The 19,729-nt window shown below is 41.6% G+C and overlaps 1 protein-coding gene and 1 long non-coding RNA gene across 2 annotated transcripts; one reads left to right on the forward strand and one right to left on the reverse strand.

The window, feature by feature from the left end:
* Positions 1-4,498: 4,498 nt before the first annotated feature.
* LOC114592853 (olfactory receptor 10X1-like) lies at positions 4,499-5,622 on the forward strand. Its single transcript, XM_028721122.2, has one exon. It carries the CDS (start codon positions 4,598-4,600, stop codon positions 5,537-5,539), a length of 942 nt encoding a protein of 313 aa, XP_028576955.2. The 5' UTR covers positions 4,499-4,597; the 3' UTR covers positions 5,540-5,622.
* Positions 5,623-6,036: 414 nt separating this feature from the next.
* On the reverse strand, positions 6,037-10,680 carry LOC144326717 (uncharacterized). Its single transcript, XR_013391695.1, has 3 exons — positions 10,196-10,680; positions 7,649-7,758; positions 6,037-6,699 (listed from the first exon to the last, which is right to left on the reverse strand). It is a non-coding gene; the product is annotated as an uncharacterized LOC144326717 (long non-coding RNA).
* Positions 10,681-19,729: the final 9,049 nt, after the last annotated feature.

Genomic DNA, 19,729 nt, shown 5'->3' on the forward strand with positions numbered 1-19,729 from the left:
GGGGTGGACGAACTTCTGCCTTCCTGTTTTTCTTGTCCTTTCAGGCCTCACATTGACAACTTAAAACATAGCTAGGTTGTTCTTTTTCACAATTGAAACTGAAGATGGTTTGGATGGGGGTGGTGGTGTGGATACATTGACACATGGTGCTTCATAAGAAACAACAGGATAGATATGAATTTTTTCTATCATCATGTGCTCACTGCTTCCCAAACCAGTAGCAGGAGCACACTGGATGCAGAGTAAATAGTGAGCTCCTGTTCTTTTGGATGTGATGGCCATTTTGTGTGATGCCACTCCACACGGGAGCCATTTTGTGTGTAGCATTTCCATTTGCCCCAAAAGGTTGCTGACATCGGGTTTACTATTGTGCTGGCCTCCTAATTCACAGGACCATCAAACGCATGGAGCGTGTGGGGAAGGGCGTGGAAAGGTCACAAACACTGATTTTAAAAAGTGCCTCAAAAGAGAAGAATGCAACAACATGATTTATCCTGATTCCTTGGGCTAGCTGCCATCAATGTAACTTTCTACTATAGTATACTGAACTCTGTTCTTTTGCTAGTAGAGGGAGGTTTTTTCCTGAACAGTGAAAGATACATTATTGAGGGCTAGACAAGGTTAGTAATATGACTCAGCAGAAGTCAATGCTTTATAACATCAATCAATAACTTGTTAATCACTACATCAGGGGTGCCAACATGAACAAAATATTGGGGGGCTCAGGTAAGCCCCGCCCCACATAATAATTCACAACACACACACCATTTGAATGGCTATGCCCATCAACATTGATGGGGCCCTTGCCACCTCAAAAATGGGACGTCACCCTACTGAAAAAAGTAAGCGATAAATTACAGTTGTTGAGGGAACGGAAACAAAAGGATAGCTTCACGATGGTTTGGCTTAGTTTTATTATGTTTGCAAGTCTTCTAGATAATAATCCCTCAAAAAGCAGTGTATAGCTCTATATGGCTAGAGTGATCCTACAAAAGGAAAAGGCCTTGGGATTCCATTTCTACCCCCGTTCCCCCACATTGACATTCACACAAGCACATCTTTTTATCCATTATCTAATAAAAGAAACACTTAGTTCATTAATAATCATCCCTGCCCCAGACTCACTTGAATCTCTAAGTTTTTTACTAAATGACTGCCACTCAAATAAAGCTGACCTCTTATCATTAATAAATATTGTTTTATTTTCTATTTATAGATTTTCTATATTTTTTCTTTTTTGTCAACATTTGGTTCTTAATAGGTATAATATTATGCTTTCTCTATCAGAAAAGTTTCTTTTTTTTATTTTCCAGATTAAGGGTATATAAATGTTCTACATTGTTAATGGGCTGAATTGTTAAAATTAAATAAAAATCATTATTATTTTTAGTTTAAAAACAAAAGTATCTAAAGAGCTGTCATATAGAAGATGAAGCAAGCTTGAAGTGAGCCAGTGTGGTGTAGTGGTTAAGAGCGGTAGTCTCGTAATCTGGGGAACCGGGTTCGCGTCTCCGCTCCTCCACATGCAGCTGCTGGGTGACCTTGGGCTAGTCACACTTCTTTGAAGTCTCTCAGCCCCACTTGTTATGTACTGAAGTTCTCACCCTGGGCCAGCAGGGGGATACTGTAGATAGCTTTCACCTCAGGTCCACGTCAGTTATTTTAGGCGGGAAACCCTGGGTTGTTGTTGCTACAATGTTGACAGCCGGCTGCCTATAAAAGCAGGCCGGCTGAGCTGTTTGCTGTTCAGTTCTGTTCCAGCTTACAAAATAAAGAGCTGCTTTGGAGAAATTGCTGTGTCGTCTGCCATGTCTACCCACTATTCAACACCACTCACCTCACAACAGTGGGGGAGGAAGGGAAAGGAGAATGTTACCCGCTTTGAGACTCCTTAAAGGGAGTGAAAGGCGGGATATCAAATCCAAACTCCTCCTCCTCCTCCTCCTCCTCCTCCTCCTCCTCCTCCTCTTCTTCTTCTTCTTCTTCTTCTTCTTCTTCTTCTTCTTCTTCTTCTTCTTGTTTTCTCCTGCTCCAGAGGGTAGGACCCAACCCAAGGGATTCAAGTTACAAGAAAGGAGATTCTGACTAAACACCAAGAAGGATGTTCTGAACATAAGAGCTGTTCAACAATGGAATGGACTCCTTTGGAAGTGGAATGAAAATATTCCTTGGAGGTTTTTAAGCAGAGGTTGGATGGCCATCTGTCATAGATGTTCTAGTCGAGACTTTTGCACTGCAGGAATTTCGATGACCCTCAAGGTCTCTTCCAACTGTACAGTTCTATGATTCTGTAAAAACAACAACAACACCTCAGACAACCGTTTATGTGGTCTACAAAAGAATCTCAACTAAATTTTATAGATATTTAAAGAGTGTAGCCATATTAGTCTCTTGCAGCAAAAACAGCCCAAGACTCTTTTGGTGCATTTTGCAAAGTGGGCTTGAGTCAGCAGCAGTTCTGGACCATTTTTATTCTTGAAAGGTTAGTCCTTAAGAAGGATTCAAGAAGTGAACCAAGCATGGCTCAATGGACAGACAGGATCCAAAAACATAGAGTGCTTTTTCATATCTCAGCTATGCATGTAAGAAATAGCTGTGTGTGTAGATGAAGAAATATGACTAATTAGTATTTCTTTAAACTAAAAAACATTGGCCCGTTGAGTTTCTGAAACTTGAACTTAATTTTGTTTTTCTGGAGTAAATAACAAATGATGAAATATCTGATATGCTTTCCTTTATTAAACATCTCCTGAGCCAAATTAGTTAATTTCCCCACAGGCCTCGCTCCATGAATGTCTCTGGGATCCTGACACTGAATCCCCACAACCTGCGAACAGCGTTAAGCTACCTTTCTCTTTTACTTTTTGGAATGGAATGTTAAACTTATTGCATAGTTAGGGGATGACATGCTCTCCACCCATTCCTTTGCAACAGGACCACAGATTTCAGTGGAAATTGTGGTCCTTACTTGAGTTTACTCTCTTTTTTTCCCTGAGGCCAGTTGTAGTTTCCTCCTTCTCTTTTTCTTTTTGCAGCTCCAGATCAGAAATGGAAGGTAAGCCTCCTGTTATTGGGATCATTCTGACAATCAGAAAGTGTGCTTTGTTTGAGAACTCATTTAAGCCATTGGCTTAGTTTTCAAACAATGTTTCAGGGAACTCCAACATTCTTTAGGGTTCCTCAATGAGAACAACAGAGATGGTAACCAAGCATCCTTGAAATTTTCACTTGTTTCCATCACTACTGATCTTCTCTCACATTCTGGAGTGCCAAAGCATTATTGCATGACTTCTAATGGTGCTGAATTACCTGGGAAACTAGCTGTTAACCAGCTCAGGTATATGGCAATGTCCTTAAAAATATAAATCATTTTTGGCCTTCTTGTTGATCCACACAGTGGTGTGCAGTTGGAAAGTATATAAATTTCAACCACTGCAGTTAGTGGAAGTGATCTGGGAATGGAGAAGAATGCCTCAGGCGATGAACTTAATAGAGGTATGGTGCAGGAGAGGAAAGGGGCAGTGTCACTCTCCTCAACAAACCTACTGCAGTTAGATCTCACCAACCCTCTGTCCAGGTTGGGTGGTATTCAACTAAGTAAGCTTCTGCCCACTTTGAGTGATATTCAAGTAAGAATAAAATCCAAAGTGCATTTGCAGCTAGCTTTTCCATGTATTTTTATGGAGAGCCAGTTTTGTGCAAATAGGCAGAGAAAACTAAAAATGCTTTGATCCTGGCAAAGAAATTAAGCTTGCAGAAAGAAGCATCATTTAAATCCTTGGAGACAGACAAGATGCTAGGTAGATCTGTCTTTGAATCCTTTTCTTTGAGCCAGTCGGTTATTGTTTTTTTTATTATTATTATTAATTGAATTTATATACCGCCCTATATCTGGAGGTCTCAGGGCAGTTGACAGGTGTAGACAATCATAAGACAAATGAACCAATTGTAAAATGGATGAAGTCAGAACTTTTGAGTTTGAGCCCTGTGGTACATATTTTGCTGGTAAAAAAGGCAAAGAGGTTATAATTGGTTTATTAAATTTTGTAATTATTAAACTATAATATATCAGATGGTTAAGAAGGGATTCTGACGCAATCTAGGTGCACTCATAGGTAAAGGCAAAGGGACCCCTGACCATTAGGTCCAGTCGCGACCGACTCTGGGGTTGCGGCGCTCATCTCGCTTTATTGGCCGAGGGAGCTGGTGTACAGCTTCTGGGTCATGTGGCCAGCATGACTAAGCCATTTCTGGTGAACCAGAGCAGCACACGGAAACACCGTTTACCTTCCCGCCGGAGCGGTACCTATTTATCTACTTGCACTTTGACATGCTTTCGAACTGTTAGGTTGGCAGGAGCAGGGACTGTGCAACGGGAGCTCACCCCATCGCAGGGATTCGAACCGCTGACCTTCTGATTGGCAAGTCCTAGGCTCTGTGGTTTAACCCACAGCGCTCCCCACATCCTCGTACGCTCATAGTGATCTTTTAATAACTAGTAACAATGTGAAATATCCATGCTGCTCATTGTCCATAAGACTGAGCCTTGTGTTTGGTAACTGTGATCTTCTTCTTTCTAAGGTGCTGGTACAACACAATGAAGAAGAATCACACACAAGTGACAGAATTTATCCTGCTTGGGTTCTCTGTGCCTCCAGAGCTACAGATTGCATTTTTCATCCTGTTCCTGCTCATGTACATCCTAACCCTGATAGGAAATCTGCTGATAATGTCCGTTGTTTATTCTGATCGGAGCCTCCATGTTCCCATGTACATCTTCCTCTTTGCTTTGTCTTGCTCTGAAACCTGTTACAGTTTAGTCATTGTCCCCAAAATGCTGGTTGATCTGCTAGCAAAAGTCAGAACAATCTCTTTTGCAGGGTGTGCTGCACAAATGTTTCTTTTCCTTGGACTGGGTGCAACAAACTGTCTCATTCTTACATGTATGGGCTATGATCGGTACCTAGCAATATGCCACCCCTTGCGCTATCCTGTCCTTATGAATATGCGGGTAATTCTTTGGTTCATAGCCATTTCCTGGATTGCGGGATTCCTCATATCTCTAAGTGAGGCTGCTCAGATCCTTAGGTTGCCCTTTTGTGGCCCCAATGCCATCCGGCACTTCTTTTGTCACATGAGGGCAGTGGTTAGGTTAGCCTGCACTGCCGACAATACAACTGAAGTGTCTGTCTCTACTATTGGCATGCTGGGTTTGGCTGGCAGCCTTCTGTTCATCATGTTGACTTACATCTTAATTCTCTCCACCATCCTGCGCATCCCCTCCACGGAGGGCCGCCAGAAAGCTTTCTCCACCTGTGCCGCCCACATCATTGTGGTAAGTGTGCACTATACATTTGCCTCCATCATTTATTTCAGATCGAGCACAGCTGACACATTAGAGGATGACACACTGATTTCCATACCTTACACCATAATTACTCCATTTCTCAGTCCCATTATCTTTACTTTGAGAAACAAAGAGATCAAGGTTGCGGTAAGGAAGGTAATCGCTAAAAAGGTACTTTCTCAAAAGATATGAATACAATAAATGCAAACAAATTCCATTCAAACCAAATTGCATTTGTGGTTGTTTCAGTGTATCACTAGGTTGTGTAGCAAATGTCTTCATGTTAGAGGATAGCCCAAAGGGTATGAGTCCTGGGTCTTTCAGATTTGACCCTGGGTGTCCTGCCTAATCCTCTTCTTTGCTTATTGGGTGGCTGGTGGCCTTACAAAGTGGAGTACAGTACTGGTGAGATCCCACTCACACACCATCTTAAATTTCCCAGAGGAATCTATCCATATAAATCATCATATGAAAATTTTATAAAAGTTTCTATGATGGCCATGTGGTCTGAGTCTGTCCATTGTTCTCTATCGCAGACACTTTGATCTTAAGTTATAAATTGTCACATAAGAAGAAAACAAAAGCAATGTATTCTCAAAAGAGCTGAAATTATTGGAAAATATTTATGATAACAAGTCACAAAGAAGTGCTGAGGTCAACATCCTGCTATTTATTGGCTAATGAACATCTGTAGAGGGTTCAAACCCGATAATCTTAATGCAGACCAGATGAAATACACTTGAATTTCCTGATAAGTGTTCATTCAGCAATTTCATGATGAAGTTTTCCTCCTTTGGTTCATGGATAGCCACCTTGAGGTCAGTGTTTGTGTGTCCTGGAAGTCTGCTGGTTTCAGAGTATGGCCCTTTCTGATGTGACTTGTTTTGCCTTTGGGGAAAAGTCACACATAAGTAGGATGTCGGAGATCATGGCTGTGTGGGCTCCATGTTTGTGTTTCTGTTGTGTGGCCTGTTGCTGCTGCAATAATAGATGGCTGTGTGATTTGGAGTACCCTTCTGGAAGGATTCTCATGAGTGGACACACACACACACACACACACACACACACACACACACACACCAGATCCAGAGCAATAAACTGATCTATAGCATTTGTGCATAGCATTCTGTAACTGATTGAGGATGTACACCAATACCAAACAGAAGATGGTTCAGTGAGAACTATGAAAAGCCTGCCAGACACAGGCAAGCTGCATGCTCTTTTCACAAATAAACAGATTTGTGGAGTTGCACGAGCCATTACGCCACTTATGGTTCTCTCCTTTCTTCATGACCACACAGTCTTTTGGATTACGGCCAACTTTGCTAGTCGGTTTAGAAGGCCCCCATCGTCTGAAAAAGAAAAAGAAAAGCAAACATTTGCCTGGTGATGAACTTGCCAAACTGTCAGTTCTCACTCGCCTTCTTCTTTCTAGTCCCTTATGGTTACTCTTCACATGCTCACCTCCTTCCCCACCCACCAAGAAATGCCCTTTGCCCCTTCGGTGCCATTTCTGATGCTTTTCTTTCAGGTGTTGATTTTGATTTAGTATTTGCATGCTGCTCTCCCAACAACAAAGCTGAACAGCGAAGTAGACGAGACCATATTTCCATCCATAGAGCCAGTGCTAAAGAACATAGTCAAGGAAAAAAACAAACCGTTCAATGAACAGTTAATGCAGTTCAATACAAACTCATTAATAATAATAATTTACCAGAAATGTTTGCTGAGATAGGAAAGGGGCTGTTTCCTTACCCAGTGCAACAGCACAACCCTAGGTAGCAGCTTTTTTAATAATTTCTGCCGCAAACTAAGGCAAGCCAGCTGGTCTCACTCGGCTCTGAACAGATCACAAGCAATCCCTTGCAAACTTTGCTGCCACTATTATAACCAGTAACATTACCGAAGTTGGAGTCCAAGCCCACCTCCACACCCCAACAATGTTGTAGCATGTGCTGTAAGACCAGGGGCACTGAATTTTTTTGGGTCAAGGAGGATGAGTCCTCTATTTCTGAAATTCTTTTGATGAGCTACTGAATTCCATAACCAGGCATCGTATGACATGGTCCGGGGGTTGGAGGGGGAAAGTGAGAAACAGAGGGAGTGAAGTGAATTCTGACAGAATGCTTTCTTTTGGCCACTTACTAAAAACCCGGATGTGCTGCTACCCCAACACAGATAGAAACAGTAATGCACATGGCAGTTTTCAGCTCAAAACTGCCCATTTAACATGGTTAGCCAGCTGTGCTTTTGAAACATCATGAGAGATCTGAGATAAATCAACTGAAAAGCAGTGCTCACATGTAAGAGGCATTTGTGCCATCCACCCACTTCCATGCCATTTCTGTTGTCATGTATCTTAAGCCAATCCACTGTGAGGTCTTCTTTTTCATGTTATAAACGAGGAAATCCTAGAAAAAGATAGAGAATTGCTGGATTTTCTCCTCACCCGCTCCTCAGTGTTCCCAGCAGTGGGCCTGGGGTCCGCACCCCACGTTTATTTGTACAAATGTGAGTAAATCATATGCACATGTTCACATAGCTAAGAAGTAGAGCACACACTTAGCATGCTGAGGGATGGGCGAACTTCTGCCTTCTTGTTTTTCTTGTCCTTTCAGGCCTCACATGGACTACTTAAAACGTAGATAGGTTGTTCTTTTTCGAAATTGAAATTGAAGATGGTTTGGATGGGGTGTGTGTGTGGATACATTGACACGTGGTGCTTCATAAGAAACAACAAGATAGATATGAATTTTTTCTAACGTCACGTGCTCACTGCTTCCCAAACTGAATAAAAAGCAAACAGGAATGTGCTCACACAGCCAGAGATTTCTTGTCTCCAAGCCCCAACTTTGGGACAGGGAATTTTAACTCTTGTAAAACAGTTACCGTATTTTTCCATCTATAAGACGCCCCCATGTATAATACTTCCCACCCCCATTTTGGGGGACTCAGTTTTAAGAAAATGAGGGGAGATGGCCCAAAGTTGTTGAGCCTCTGCCCTCACGCAGCTACGGGCAGGGAACACTCCCTAGATCATTTCCCACGCGCAGTGGCATCAGGGGAAGTTGCATTCCTGCCAACGAGCTGGCTGGCCGTGTACAGCTTCTCCCCCCCCCACGCAGCTGTGGGCAGGAAACACCCCCACCCCCAGATCGCTCCCCACTCGCTCCAGCATCGGGGGAAGTCGCACTCCCACTGAGGCAAGGAAGAAGGGCTACCCCTATGCTGTCCATATAATCAGTTATCAGAAATCAATATATTCACATATGCTCACACATAATCAAGGCTGACAGTATTTTAAAAATCCATTTTTGAATCAAGGAAAACTGTGCCTTAGCTAAACTGCAAACTGCTTGAAACAGCAAAGTTAGGAGCCGACCTTTCCCCTACAAACATCCGTGTACCCTGGACAAGGGGAAGACGTGAATCAGAGACACTGGTACAAAATCCCCTCAGATACGGGCTTAATTTAGCGTGCCGCTTCTCCCCCCCCCCCAACATGCCACTATCCGTGTATTGGTCCCTCCCCTTACCTGGCCAATCCCCTGGCAATGCCTCCCCAGGAGGCACTGGGCAATTGGCTGAGGTAGGCGGAGACCTCCAGGTATCCAACCTGGGGAGGATGAAGCCAGCCCGAACTACCAGGAGTCACACTGGGATCCAGGGGGCTGTGCGCAACCATGCAAAAGGCACCCCCATTTAAAGTGGGGAGTGGTCATTAGGAAGTATGCAAGGAGCAGCTTACTTGTACTGCAGAATCTCCAGAAGCACATCTGGGAGAGACCTCAGCTTGAGAGACCTCAAAGAGCCTCTGCCAGTCAGAAGAGTCACTGGCAGACCAGGAGGACCAAAGACACCTCAATAGGAGGCATTTTTGTTTCGTTTGTTTACATTTGATATAAAAGAACCAAAGTACAAGTTTGGCCCATGTGAAGAGTGTCTTAGGGGTGTGACACTGCTTTCTTATTGAACTTTCTTTACTGCAATAAACTTTTGTTCGATCATAATGAAAAACAAATTGTTATAGATTTGTGGAGGGAGACCTCTTCTAAACCCTATAAATTAATAAATGGTGGGAATTTGATTATTTAGAGTACTGAAGGGAAGATTGCAAGCCAGTGGGGGAAAACAGGCTAAACTTCCTTTCCAAGCCAGCTCTTCACCTGGGTATAAAACATGACAAAAGTTGTTGATGGCTCAAAACGGATTCTTGGGCTTGGGCACACAGAGGTTGCCATGGTGATGGGGTGTGTGCTTAAGGTGTCAGGAAAGGAGAGTCTTCAGAGCAAGGTGAGCTGGGAAGGAGAAGGGGAAGAAAAAAGAGTGAGTTCCATCTTGGGCAGGCTGGCTGAAGACTGGCTGAGAGAGGTGTCTTTGACTCCTGTGTTGCACTGGCTCTGGGAAACAAGTCCTGCTTGAGATCACCATGTTGTAAGATTGGGACTCCCAACATGCAGACTGAAGGTGTAAGTAGGTGAATAAACTATATTTCTTAAAGTCTCTGCCATTTCTCAATTCTCCAAAGGAACACAGACCCTGGGTGGGTGCCTGGAACTCCCTGGAATCTTGTTACCACTCGGGGGTCGCACCCAACTTTTTTAGCAATATAAAAGAGACAATTTCATTTGAGAAGAAAGTAAAATTAATTGGAATAGCTGTTATTCGGGGCTCCCCAAGCTGATCTTTAACTACACCTTTCCATGAGGTTACACCTAGCAGGTGTTTTTGTGTGCTGCCCTCCTTATTGTTCTGATTGGGAAGATTCAAGGTAGGTTGCAATCATAACATTCCTGGTAGCAGAAGAGGAGCTTCTTGTGCAAGATGTCCATCACAGGGAAAACTCACCTGTTCCTTTTCACTATCTATAATCACCAGATCTGCACTCAGGTCTTGGCAGGTGCTCCTGGCCTTTTCCCAATAGACTTGTTTTCTGGAGTAGTAGTAGCATTTGTCCTGGAATTCATGCCAATTGAATGCACATATTGGAAAGCCTGCAATACACAGATTTGTGAAATAATGCAGCACAGAATGAATGCCTCTTTGTTTACAGGATGTTTTTGTGACTGGCACCATATACCACTACAGACGGACACTTAGCAAATGCACACATGTGGCCTGTAGGTCTTTTCTGTTTATCCATATTGTAGTACACAATGCCTCCACCAGCGTCTTCCCCATTGGTAGTGTGGCCTCTAGACTATTACTGGACTGGCAAAAAAACTCTTTAGCATTCTGACTGATGCTAATTGATTCATACAGTAGCTTGAGCATTACATAACATTAGAACATAAGAAGAGCCTGCTGGACCAATGGCCCATCTAGTCCAGTACTCTATTGCCTCCACTGGGCGCGAATGCCATGCTTAAACTATGTGCTACATGAAGTACTTTTTTCTTCTCTCTGTCCTGAAACCTCCACGATTCCACTTCATTGGATATCCGGGAGTTCTAGGGTTATAAGAAAGGGAGAACAATTTTTCTCTACACACTTCGTCCATGCCATGCATAATACTATGAATGTCTATCATGTGACCACTCGCTTGCCTTTTCTCTAAGCTAAAAAGTCCCAAGCGCTGCAGCCTTTCCGCAGAGGGGAGTCACTCTATCCTCTTGATCATTTTGGTTGCCCTTTTCTGAACTTTTTCCAACTCTAAAGCATCGGAATCCAGGCTCAACATATGCACGTGTGCTTGCCGGTCCTTGCCAGTTTTTGACATAGCAGGATGGGAGCTAGTTTCCTCCATGGCTCTTCTTCAAGAACAGAACTGGTGAGCAGAGCTCAGTCCTCTTGGAAAGGCACCATCAAGTTTAAGAGATCACTGTAACCAACCACAGGCCTTCAGTATTAGGGCTCCTATACAGTACAGTGAATGCCTGGGTACAATTTCAGCAGCTAAGTCACGCCTTGCCACAAGTCTGCAGAGGTCTGAAAATCTATGAAACCCTAAGGGACAGGAGTTTTAATATTGAAAGGAAGGCCAGACCATGTCACGTTCTTTTCTGCAACTGCTGTAAGACTTAGTCAGTGAACCCACAAACATAAACCCAGCGGATCCAGCCCTGGAGCAGTCATTGCCCATGGCCTGCTATGGAGGATGCAGACTCAAGCTAGCAATTAGCTTCAAACCTGGACTTACATCTGAGAAATGCAATCACAAAGGCAGCATTTGCCATTATCAGGGAAAAGATTGTCAGAAGGTAGATTACGAAAAAGGTTATCCTGTGGCGGTCCCATTTGCCAAAACTGGATGCAAACAGAGCTAGAAAGAAATGAGAAGACATTCACAAAAGTTACTGCAGGAACAGCTTGTTTCAATTGCCAGGCTACTAGGCAAGGGAAAGGCATCTGTACAGTATCTGGGAGATTATCAATAGGAACACATGCAGCTCCTTTCCAATCATTCCCATATGATCAGTTTCTAAAATAATGTTGGTTGGCTTATTGTGCAAATGTATTTAATTGGCTGGCGCTGGCGGGGGGATGGGAATCAAGGGGAATCCCCTGGTTCCCGCGAGGCTGGCGACAGCCCCGCGGGAGTGTGGGCGGGGTCGTAAGCCCGCAACCCCACCTCCTCCTGAAGATCGGTAGTGGAATTGGCTTATTGTGCAAATGTATTTAACAGAGGTGTGTGTTGTTGTTTTTTAAAAAAGAAAGGCTTGGAAGCTGAAGCTAACCCACAAACCAACATCTATCTCATTCACATATCAACAGCATTGCTTTAAAAGTTAAAATAAAATATGTCCCCTTGGTAAAGAACAAAAGGTTCTGCACCTACAGTTATTCATTGTCAGAAGGATGGCTTTGGATTCTAAGTTTACATTGTGAGAGGAGGTTTCATGGCTGCCTTGTGCAGGAGGAAGGAGAGAGAACAGAAGGAAGGAGTGGAGCTTAGGTGGTTAATGGGAAATCACAAAGTGGATTTTCCCTGACTGTCTGTTAGTGTCATCCCTGCCCTCTACAGACTGGGGGCATGCAAGCTTACTGATACCCACTACTATATTCCATATAGACCAGAGTTTGCCAGCTTCTGGGGACCAGTGGACACATTTGGAATTTTGAGAATGTGCCGTGGGTAAGGAAGGTGGAACAACACAAAATGGCCACCATAGGGTGGGGCAGTATACAAAATGGTTCCATGTCTTAAAAAAAGAGCAGAAAAAGAGAAAGAAACACAAAAATGGTGCAGGCCCATCAATGGAAGAAAGGCACCTACACCAGCCACCACCATCCTTGCTCACAGAGAAAAGTTATTTGCACTTCGGCTCAGAATAGAAGGGAGAGAGGGTGTCCATCCTATCACCCAATGAAATGTGGGCATGTTTTAAGGGAGTGTGTTCAGTGTAGGAGAGGCCAAGCCAGTGCAAACAGTATCTTATGAATCGTGGATTTCTGAGGGGATATTCACTGAGAAATTTCACAAGCCCTGTAGAAGACACTGTGCGTGCCATGCCGTCAAACCCTGTGACAGACAATAGTGCAGATCCTACCATTTCCAGATCTGCATTGTGCACATTCGAATATGAACGGTGGTCATGCAACTCTAATGCTCCTGGGCCATAATTTCCAAGGGCAGCCCATATTCTATGTTTTTCTGTCATTAACATTTTGATCTTGAGGGATGGGTAGAAGGGAGACTGGGGTCTACTGTTGGCTCTGTTTGTTATTTGCATTAGATTGGCAAAGGGCTTCTGATTCCCAATTGTTTAACAAAAGCAAACACACACACACACACACACACACACACACACACACACACACAACCTTCAAATTAGGCAGGTAACTGAGGAGGACAGAGAGTGGATTTTTGTGGGATAGGAATATGCACTCAGTTATACCACCTTGAAAACAAATACCTGGGCTGAGCATGTACTCATCCTGTCTAAGGTCGTTTCCAGATCATCTGGAATTCAATTGAATTCCCACCTGCAAAATTCCCGCCACTTCCAGACTGTCTAAGTATATGTCTGTCCCCAACATAGGTTTTACTCCTGTCTTCAATTGGTATGTCTTAGGGCTGAAATCTGCCCTTTCCTGTTTAGGAACACAAGAACAAGGAGGGAGGGAATTGCCTTTATCAATAATTTAATACTCACCACATTTCTGAGGAGCATAAAGGTAAAGGTACCCCTGCCCGTACGGGCCAGTCTTGACAGACTCTAGGGTTGTGCGCCCATCTCACTCAAGAGGCCGGGGGCCAGCGCTGTCCGGAGACACTTCCGGGTCACGTGGCTAGCTTGACATCGCTGCTCTGGCGAGCCAGAGCCGCACACGGAAACGCCGTTTACCTTCCCGCTAGTAAGCGGTCCCTATTTATCTACTTGCACCCGGGGGTGCTTTTGAACTGCTAGGTTGGCAGGCGCTGGGACCGAACAACGGGAGCGCACCCCGCCGCGGGGATTTGAACCGCCGACCTTTCGATCGGCAAGCCCTAGGCGCTGAGGCTTTTACCCACAGCGCCACCCGTGTCCCTCTGAGGAGCATAAGTCAACTTAAAAACTGTTGTTTTCAGTATTGCACACTCCATTAGACATGTTTACATTTTTTTTTTAAACATGTAAGAGGCAGATCATCTTAATATAATCTATATAATTATAATCTATATTTCTCACCTTGCTCTATTTCCAGTTCTTTCTCTGGTAGTTTTCTCATCAGCATGTCCTCGTCTACAATGTAGTCATAGCCCTGGTTGTTATTGTCATATACAATGGTTGCTCTCCCTCCGTCGCACCTCACATATTTTATCGAGTTTTTATTTTTAGTTAATGCACCTATAGAGGCATTCTTCCAAACACAGACCCATTTTTCTTGAGAGATGCTACTAGATCTCCCTCCCTTTAATTTTGTAGAGGCTGTTCTTGAGCTGGCTAGCACCTTGGTATCAAGATCTGTTCCTCCATGCAGCCTTGGACAGAGCTACTTGGCGAGGCCACCTAAAGGTGAGGCAGAGCCCAGAAGGAAGGAAGCAGTAGCCACCCTTACATTACTCAACTTGACAATTGTACATGCTGGGAACTGTCAGGGGACCTACACAAATATTTTGAGGCTATGGTGTTGCTAAAGCTTATGCTTTGGGAATGTAGAGTCTGTTCCTTTGAGCACATGATCAGCTCAGGAGAAATGAGGAAGCCACAGAACTGAAATTAGGGGAAAGGAAGCCAATGTCAATGTTTACCTGTTCCTCCATGTTTCGAGGACATTTCCGAAGCATGGGACAGTTTCTCTGAAACAATGTCATTCTGATACTCTTCATTCTCATAGCCGTCATCCATGGTGGCCTCAAATCTTCTTCTGTAATGGTTTCCAAAGTAATCGGCAACCGGATACTTCTGCGTTCTTTCTATCACTATCAGCTTCCTCTATGTAATAAACCACAGGAAAGCCTGGCACCCTGATGCCTGACTAATGCCTCACTGCTCAAGGGAGGGGGGAATATATTTTATTGTTAACTAGATAAGCCACTGGGAAAGTGCCATTCTCGCAGTCAAATCACCACCTCAGGAAAGGGGCAAGGGATAGCCCTTCCCTAGCTAAGGATGGCTGAACTGCTTAGTTGTGTACAGTCTAACTGTGTATGTGTACATTTGTGAATGGGATTGTTGCAGAGACAAAGAGCTAAAGCCTTATTTTGCCATTAACAGTCCTGAGTGAGCTGCCCCCTCAAAAGATGGGTACACATATTCCTTTAATAAGAAAAAAAGACAGCTATGCAGTGGCAAAGTACATGACAAGCATCATCACTGTAGGAGGCAGTAGGCCCTATGAGGGAACATATTGTTTAGTTATTATCCTTCCTTGCTTACGTAAGTGAGATCAGCAGAGTACCATCCTTTGCAGCTTAAACTTGGAAACTAAGACAAGGTTGATTAAACCTTCTATAAACAATAATCCAGGATGCTTTAAACAGATTGGGTTTTCCTGCTATTACACACTTTCTCCTCCTTAACACAAACTCACATTAGAGTTTTGTTTTTTTAAAATATTTATTTATACAACAAGAAAAAAACACACACAAAAACACAAATACCAAATGACACACAAATTACAAAAATAACCATAGACACATAATTTTCTTGACAAACAATAAAACATCTATTGGTCTTAACACTAAAAACCCAACTTCCCGTCTATTCCATATTTCAAATTCATATTACTTATTGCCAATACACATTTTTTTCATAATTAAACTTATTCTCAATAAATCTAATTTCTTCTATCTACCTAGCAACTATTACTGAAGTTCCTCGAATGCTGCAACAGAATTTAAACTACTATATTTATTTTTCAGATATTCTTTGAAAACCTCCCATTTAGAAACAAATTCCTGTTTTGATTTATTCTTTATTTTTTCTGATAAGCCATCTAATTCGGCATATTCTGTCAGCTTTTGGATCCAATCTTGTATAGAGGGGATTTCATTACTCTTCCATTTTCCTGCGATCAAAACTCTTGCTGCCGCCGTCGCATATAAAAAGATACCCTTCCTCTTTTGTGGAATATCCAAATCTGTTATTCCCAGGAGGTAGGCCTCTGGTTTTTTATTGAAAGAGATCTTTAGCATTTTTTGCAGTTCTGCATGTATACTCTCCCAGAATACCTGTATTTTCCTACATATCCACCACATATGGTAGAATGTTCCTGAGTCTCCGCATCTCCAACAATTACTTGACACATTTTAATACATTTTTGAAAGTTTCCATGGTGTTAGATACCATCAATGTTGCATTTTTTGAAAGTTCTCTCTAATCGTGTAACAGTTTGTGAATTTCCAATTGATCTTCCATAAATTTTCCCATTGGGCCATGGTTATTGAATGGCCAAAATCCTGGGACCATCTCACCATTGCCACTGTTACCTCCTCCTCCTTGACTGTCCAGTCAAGGAGGAGTCGGTAAGTTTTGGAAAGAGTTTTTCTTTTAGAATTTACAAGATCAGATTCGAATCGGGAAATTTCTGCTGAGAACCCCTTTTGTTTGTCAGATTTAAATTTTTCAAATAACTGATGGTATTGGAACCAGTCTGAAATGTGTTCTCTTATTTCCTCAAAGTTTTTTTAATTTTATTTGGTTATCTTCATTTTTTTAGAAGTATTTTATATGTTGGCCAGCTTTCCTGAGTATTTTTCCGTTTTACTGCTATGGCTTCTACTGGAGAAGTCCACCACGGGACTTTAGGCTCCATCAGGTCTTTATATTTTTCCCATACAGCAAAGAGTGACTTTCTTATTATATGGTTGGTAAAATTTTTATGAATTTTCGCTTTTCCATATATTAGGTAGGCGTGCCATCCCCAATGGTTGTCAAAACCTTCCAGGTCCAGGAGGTCCGGATCCTGCAACGTGCACCAATCTTTTAGCCAGGTGAAACAGGCTGCCTCGTAGTAAAGTTTTAGGTCGGGTAAGGAAAAGCCTCCTCTCTCTTTTATGTCTATTAAGATCAGGTGTTTAATCCTAGGTTTCTTCCCTTCCCGCAGGAATTTGGAAATTTCTCTTTGCCATATCTTGAGACAACCCAGTATTGGAATCATTTGAAATAAAAAGATTAATTTTGGAAGCACATTCATCTTTATAATGGAAATCCTACCCAGAAATGTTAATTTTAGTTTACTCCAGGTTACCAAGTTTTTTCTAATCTCTAACCAGGTTTTGGTGTAATTATCCTGAAATAAGTTTATGTTCTTAGGGGTGATCCAAATACCCAAGTATTTCGCTTTTGAAGAGATTTTCAGGCCCAATATTTTTTCTAAGTCGTCCTTTTCTTCTGTGGTTACATTTTTAACAAGCATTTTTGGTTTTGTTATATTCAGCTTAAAGCCTGCCACTTCTCCAAATTCTTTAATCAGTTCCAGCACTCTTTTCAGACTTTCTTTCGGGTTTTCAGTCATAACAAGTAAATCGTCCACGAAAGCTTTAATTTTATATGTTTTGTTTCTCAGAGTGATGCCTTTAACAAGCTGATCCTTTCTTATCTGATTGTTCAAGACTTCCATCACCAAGATAAATATCAGTGGAGACAGTGGGCAGCCCTGTCTGGTTCCCTTGTTTATTTTGCACTCCTCAGTAATTCTTCCGTTGATGATCAATTTTGCATATTGTTCCGAATAGATGGCATTTATTCCTTTACAAATATTTTCTCCCAGTCCAATTTCTTCCATTAATTTTTTCATAAACTTTATCAAAACGTTATCAAAAGCTTTTTCAGCGTCCACCAACATAATCTGCTGGTTTATCAATTTTAATATCCAAATATTCTAATACATTAATCACACATCTAATATTGGATTGCATAAATCGTCTGGGAAGAAATCCGGTTTGATCTTTATGAATTATCTCTTTCAGCACCATTTTTAATCTATTTGCAAGAATGTCTGCGAATATCTTGTAATCGTTATTTAGCAGTGCAATGGGTCTGTAATTGGCCATGTTTGAAGCATCTGTTCCCTGTTTATGGATAAGAGTAATAAAGCTGTCCTTCCAGGTTTTCGGAAGCTTTCCATTTGCCAGAATATTATTCATTAGGTCTTTCATGGGAAGAAATAATGCTTGTTCTAACTTTTTATAGTAATTAGCTGGAAGACCATCTGGGCCTGGTGTCTTTCCTAATTTTGATCTCTGTATAGCTTGTTGTACCTCCATAGCTGTTATTGGTGAGTTCAAGATTTCAGTTTTTTCCTTAGGTATTATTGGTAGTTTATTTTTGCCCAAATAATCAATTATTTTTTCTAGAGTCTCTGGACCTTCTTTATATAGTTTTCCGAAAAAACTAGCAAAGTTTTTACTAATTTCCTTTGGTTCTTGAATCCATTTGTCTTCAATTTTAATTTTATTGATAATTCTATCTTCCTTTTTCTTCTTTAATTGCCAGGTCAGAAGTTTGCCAGGTTTATTTGCAAACTCAAAATTTCTATGTCTCAACCATTTTATCTTTCATTCTATCTCTTCATTTATTATCATGGAGAATTGCATCTGTAAAATTTTATACTTTGCTTAATTAGTTCATCATCTGGTTTTTGGAAAAGGATCCTTTCCTTTTTTCTAATTTCCTCCCAGATCTCCATTTTCTTCTTCTCCTTTATTTTCCTTTGGAATGCGTTTTGTTGTATAAAGAAGCCTCTTATGACGGCTTTACCCACGTCCCAAACCCGCGTCTCTAGATCTACTCCTTGATTTAAATTAAACTTAAAATATTCTTCTAAGATTTGCTTGGCCTTCTGTACAATTTTTTCATCGTTTAGCATACTCTCATTAAGTTGCCACCTTTTAACCTTTTCTTCTTTTCCTTTAAAGTTAACCCAGACCGCGCTGTGATCTGAAATTGTCCTTGGATGGATTTCTGCTTTTGTAATATTATTTAATAAATCCTTTGTTGTCCTGATCGCGTCGATTCGTCCCGCCGATTTATGTGGCTCTGAATAATGTGTAAATTCTTTCTATGTTGGATTCTTAAACCTCCAAGCGTCGAACAAATTCAGGAGTTCTATTAATTGGAAAAATGTAGTTGGGAGTTTGTTCTGCCTCTTTTCTTTCTTCTTTATTGTTCTGTCCATGTTTGGATTGACTACTCCATTAAAATCTCCTAATAATATTCCCCCCCCCCCAAATATTTTATGACTTTTTCTTCCAGGAATTGATAGAATTCAGATTTTCTTTCATTTGGTGCATAAATTCCAATAACTATCACTTTTTCATTATGGATCTTAATCTCTATAATCACTGTTCGGCCTTTTTCATCATTGTAAAGCAGTTTTGGCTCCAGCTGAGGTTTTACATAGATTACCACCCCTCTCTTTTTTTCTTTACTTGATGCAATAAACTCAAGCCCCAATCTCTTATTTATTAATACTCTTTTATGTTTTTCCGCTACATGAGTTTCTTGCAGACAGATTAGATCATATTTTTGCTTAACCAGAATATGTTCCACCTTGTTCCTTTTTTATTTTTCATTTAAACCATTTACATTCCAAGTAATAAATTTATAATCCATACTTTATTTCTTACGAACGGGTTAAAAAAATAATTAAAAAAAATTTACACATTCAAGGTCTCAGTATACATTTAATAAATTCCCTTCTTAGATCTGTCTCCTAACTCTCAACTGTTTGTTCAGTTTCCTCTGATTCTCCCAACAATTGCCTTTTTCCTCCAAGGTATTTCCGGTACTTTCTCCAGAACTTGTCCGCATCTAATGCCGACAAGCACTTTCTACGTTTCCCTTTAAAGAAAAAGGAGATGTCTTCCGGGTACTCCCAGCTATAGTCCACTGCCTTTGCCTTTAGTGCCTCGGCCAGAGGTCTATAAGCTTCTCTCTTTTTTATCAACCGATTTGGAATAATCTTGTGGACGATAATATCATTTCCTTCCTTCCGATTGGAATTTCTTCTTGT

Source organism: Podarcis muralis, chromosome 2 (assembly GCF_964188315.1).
Source record: "Podarcis muralis chromosome 2, rPodMur119.hap1.1, whole genome shotgun sequence".
Taxonomy (NCBI): domain Eukaryota; kingdom Metazoa; phylum Chordata; class Lepidosauria; order Squamata; family Lacertidae; genus Podarcis; species Podarcis muralis.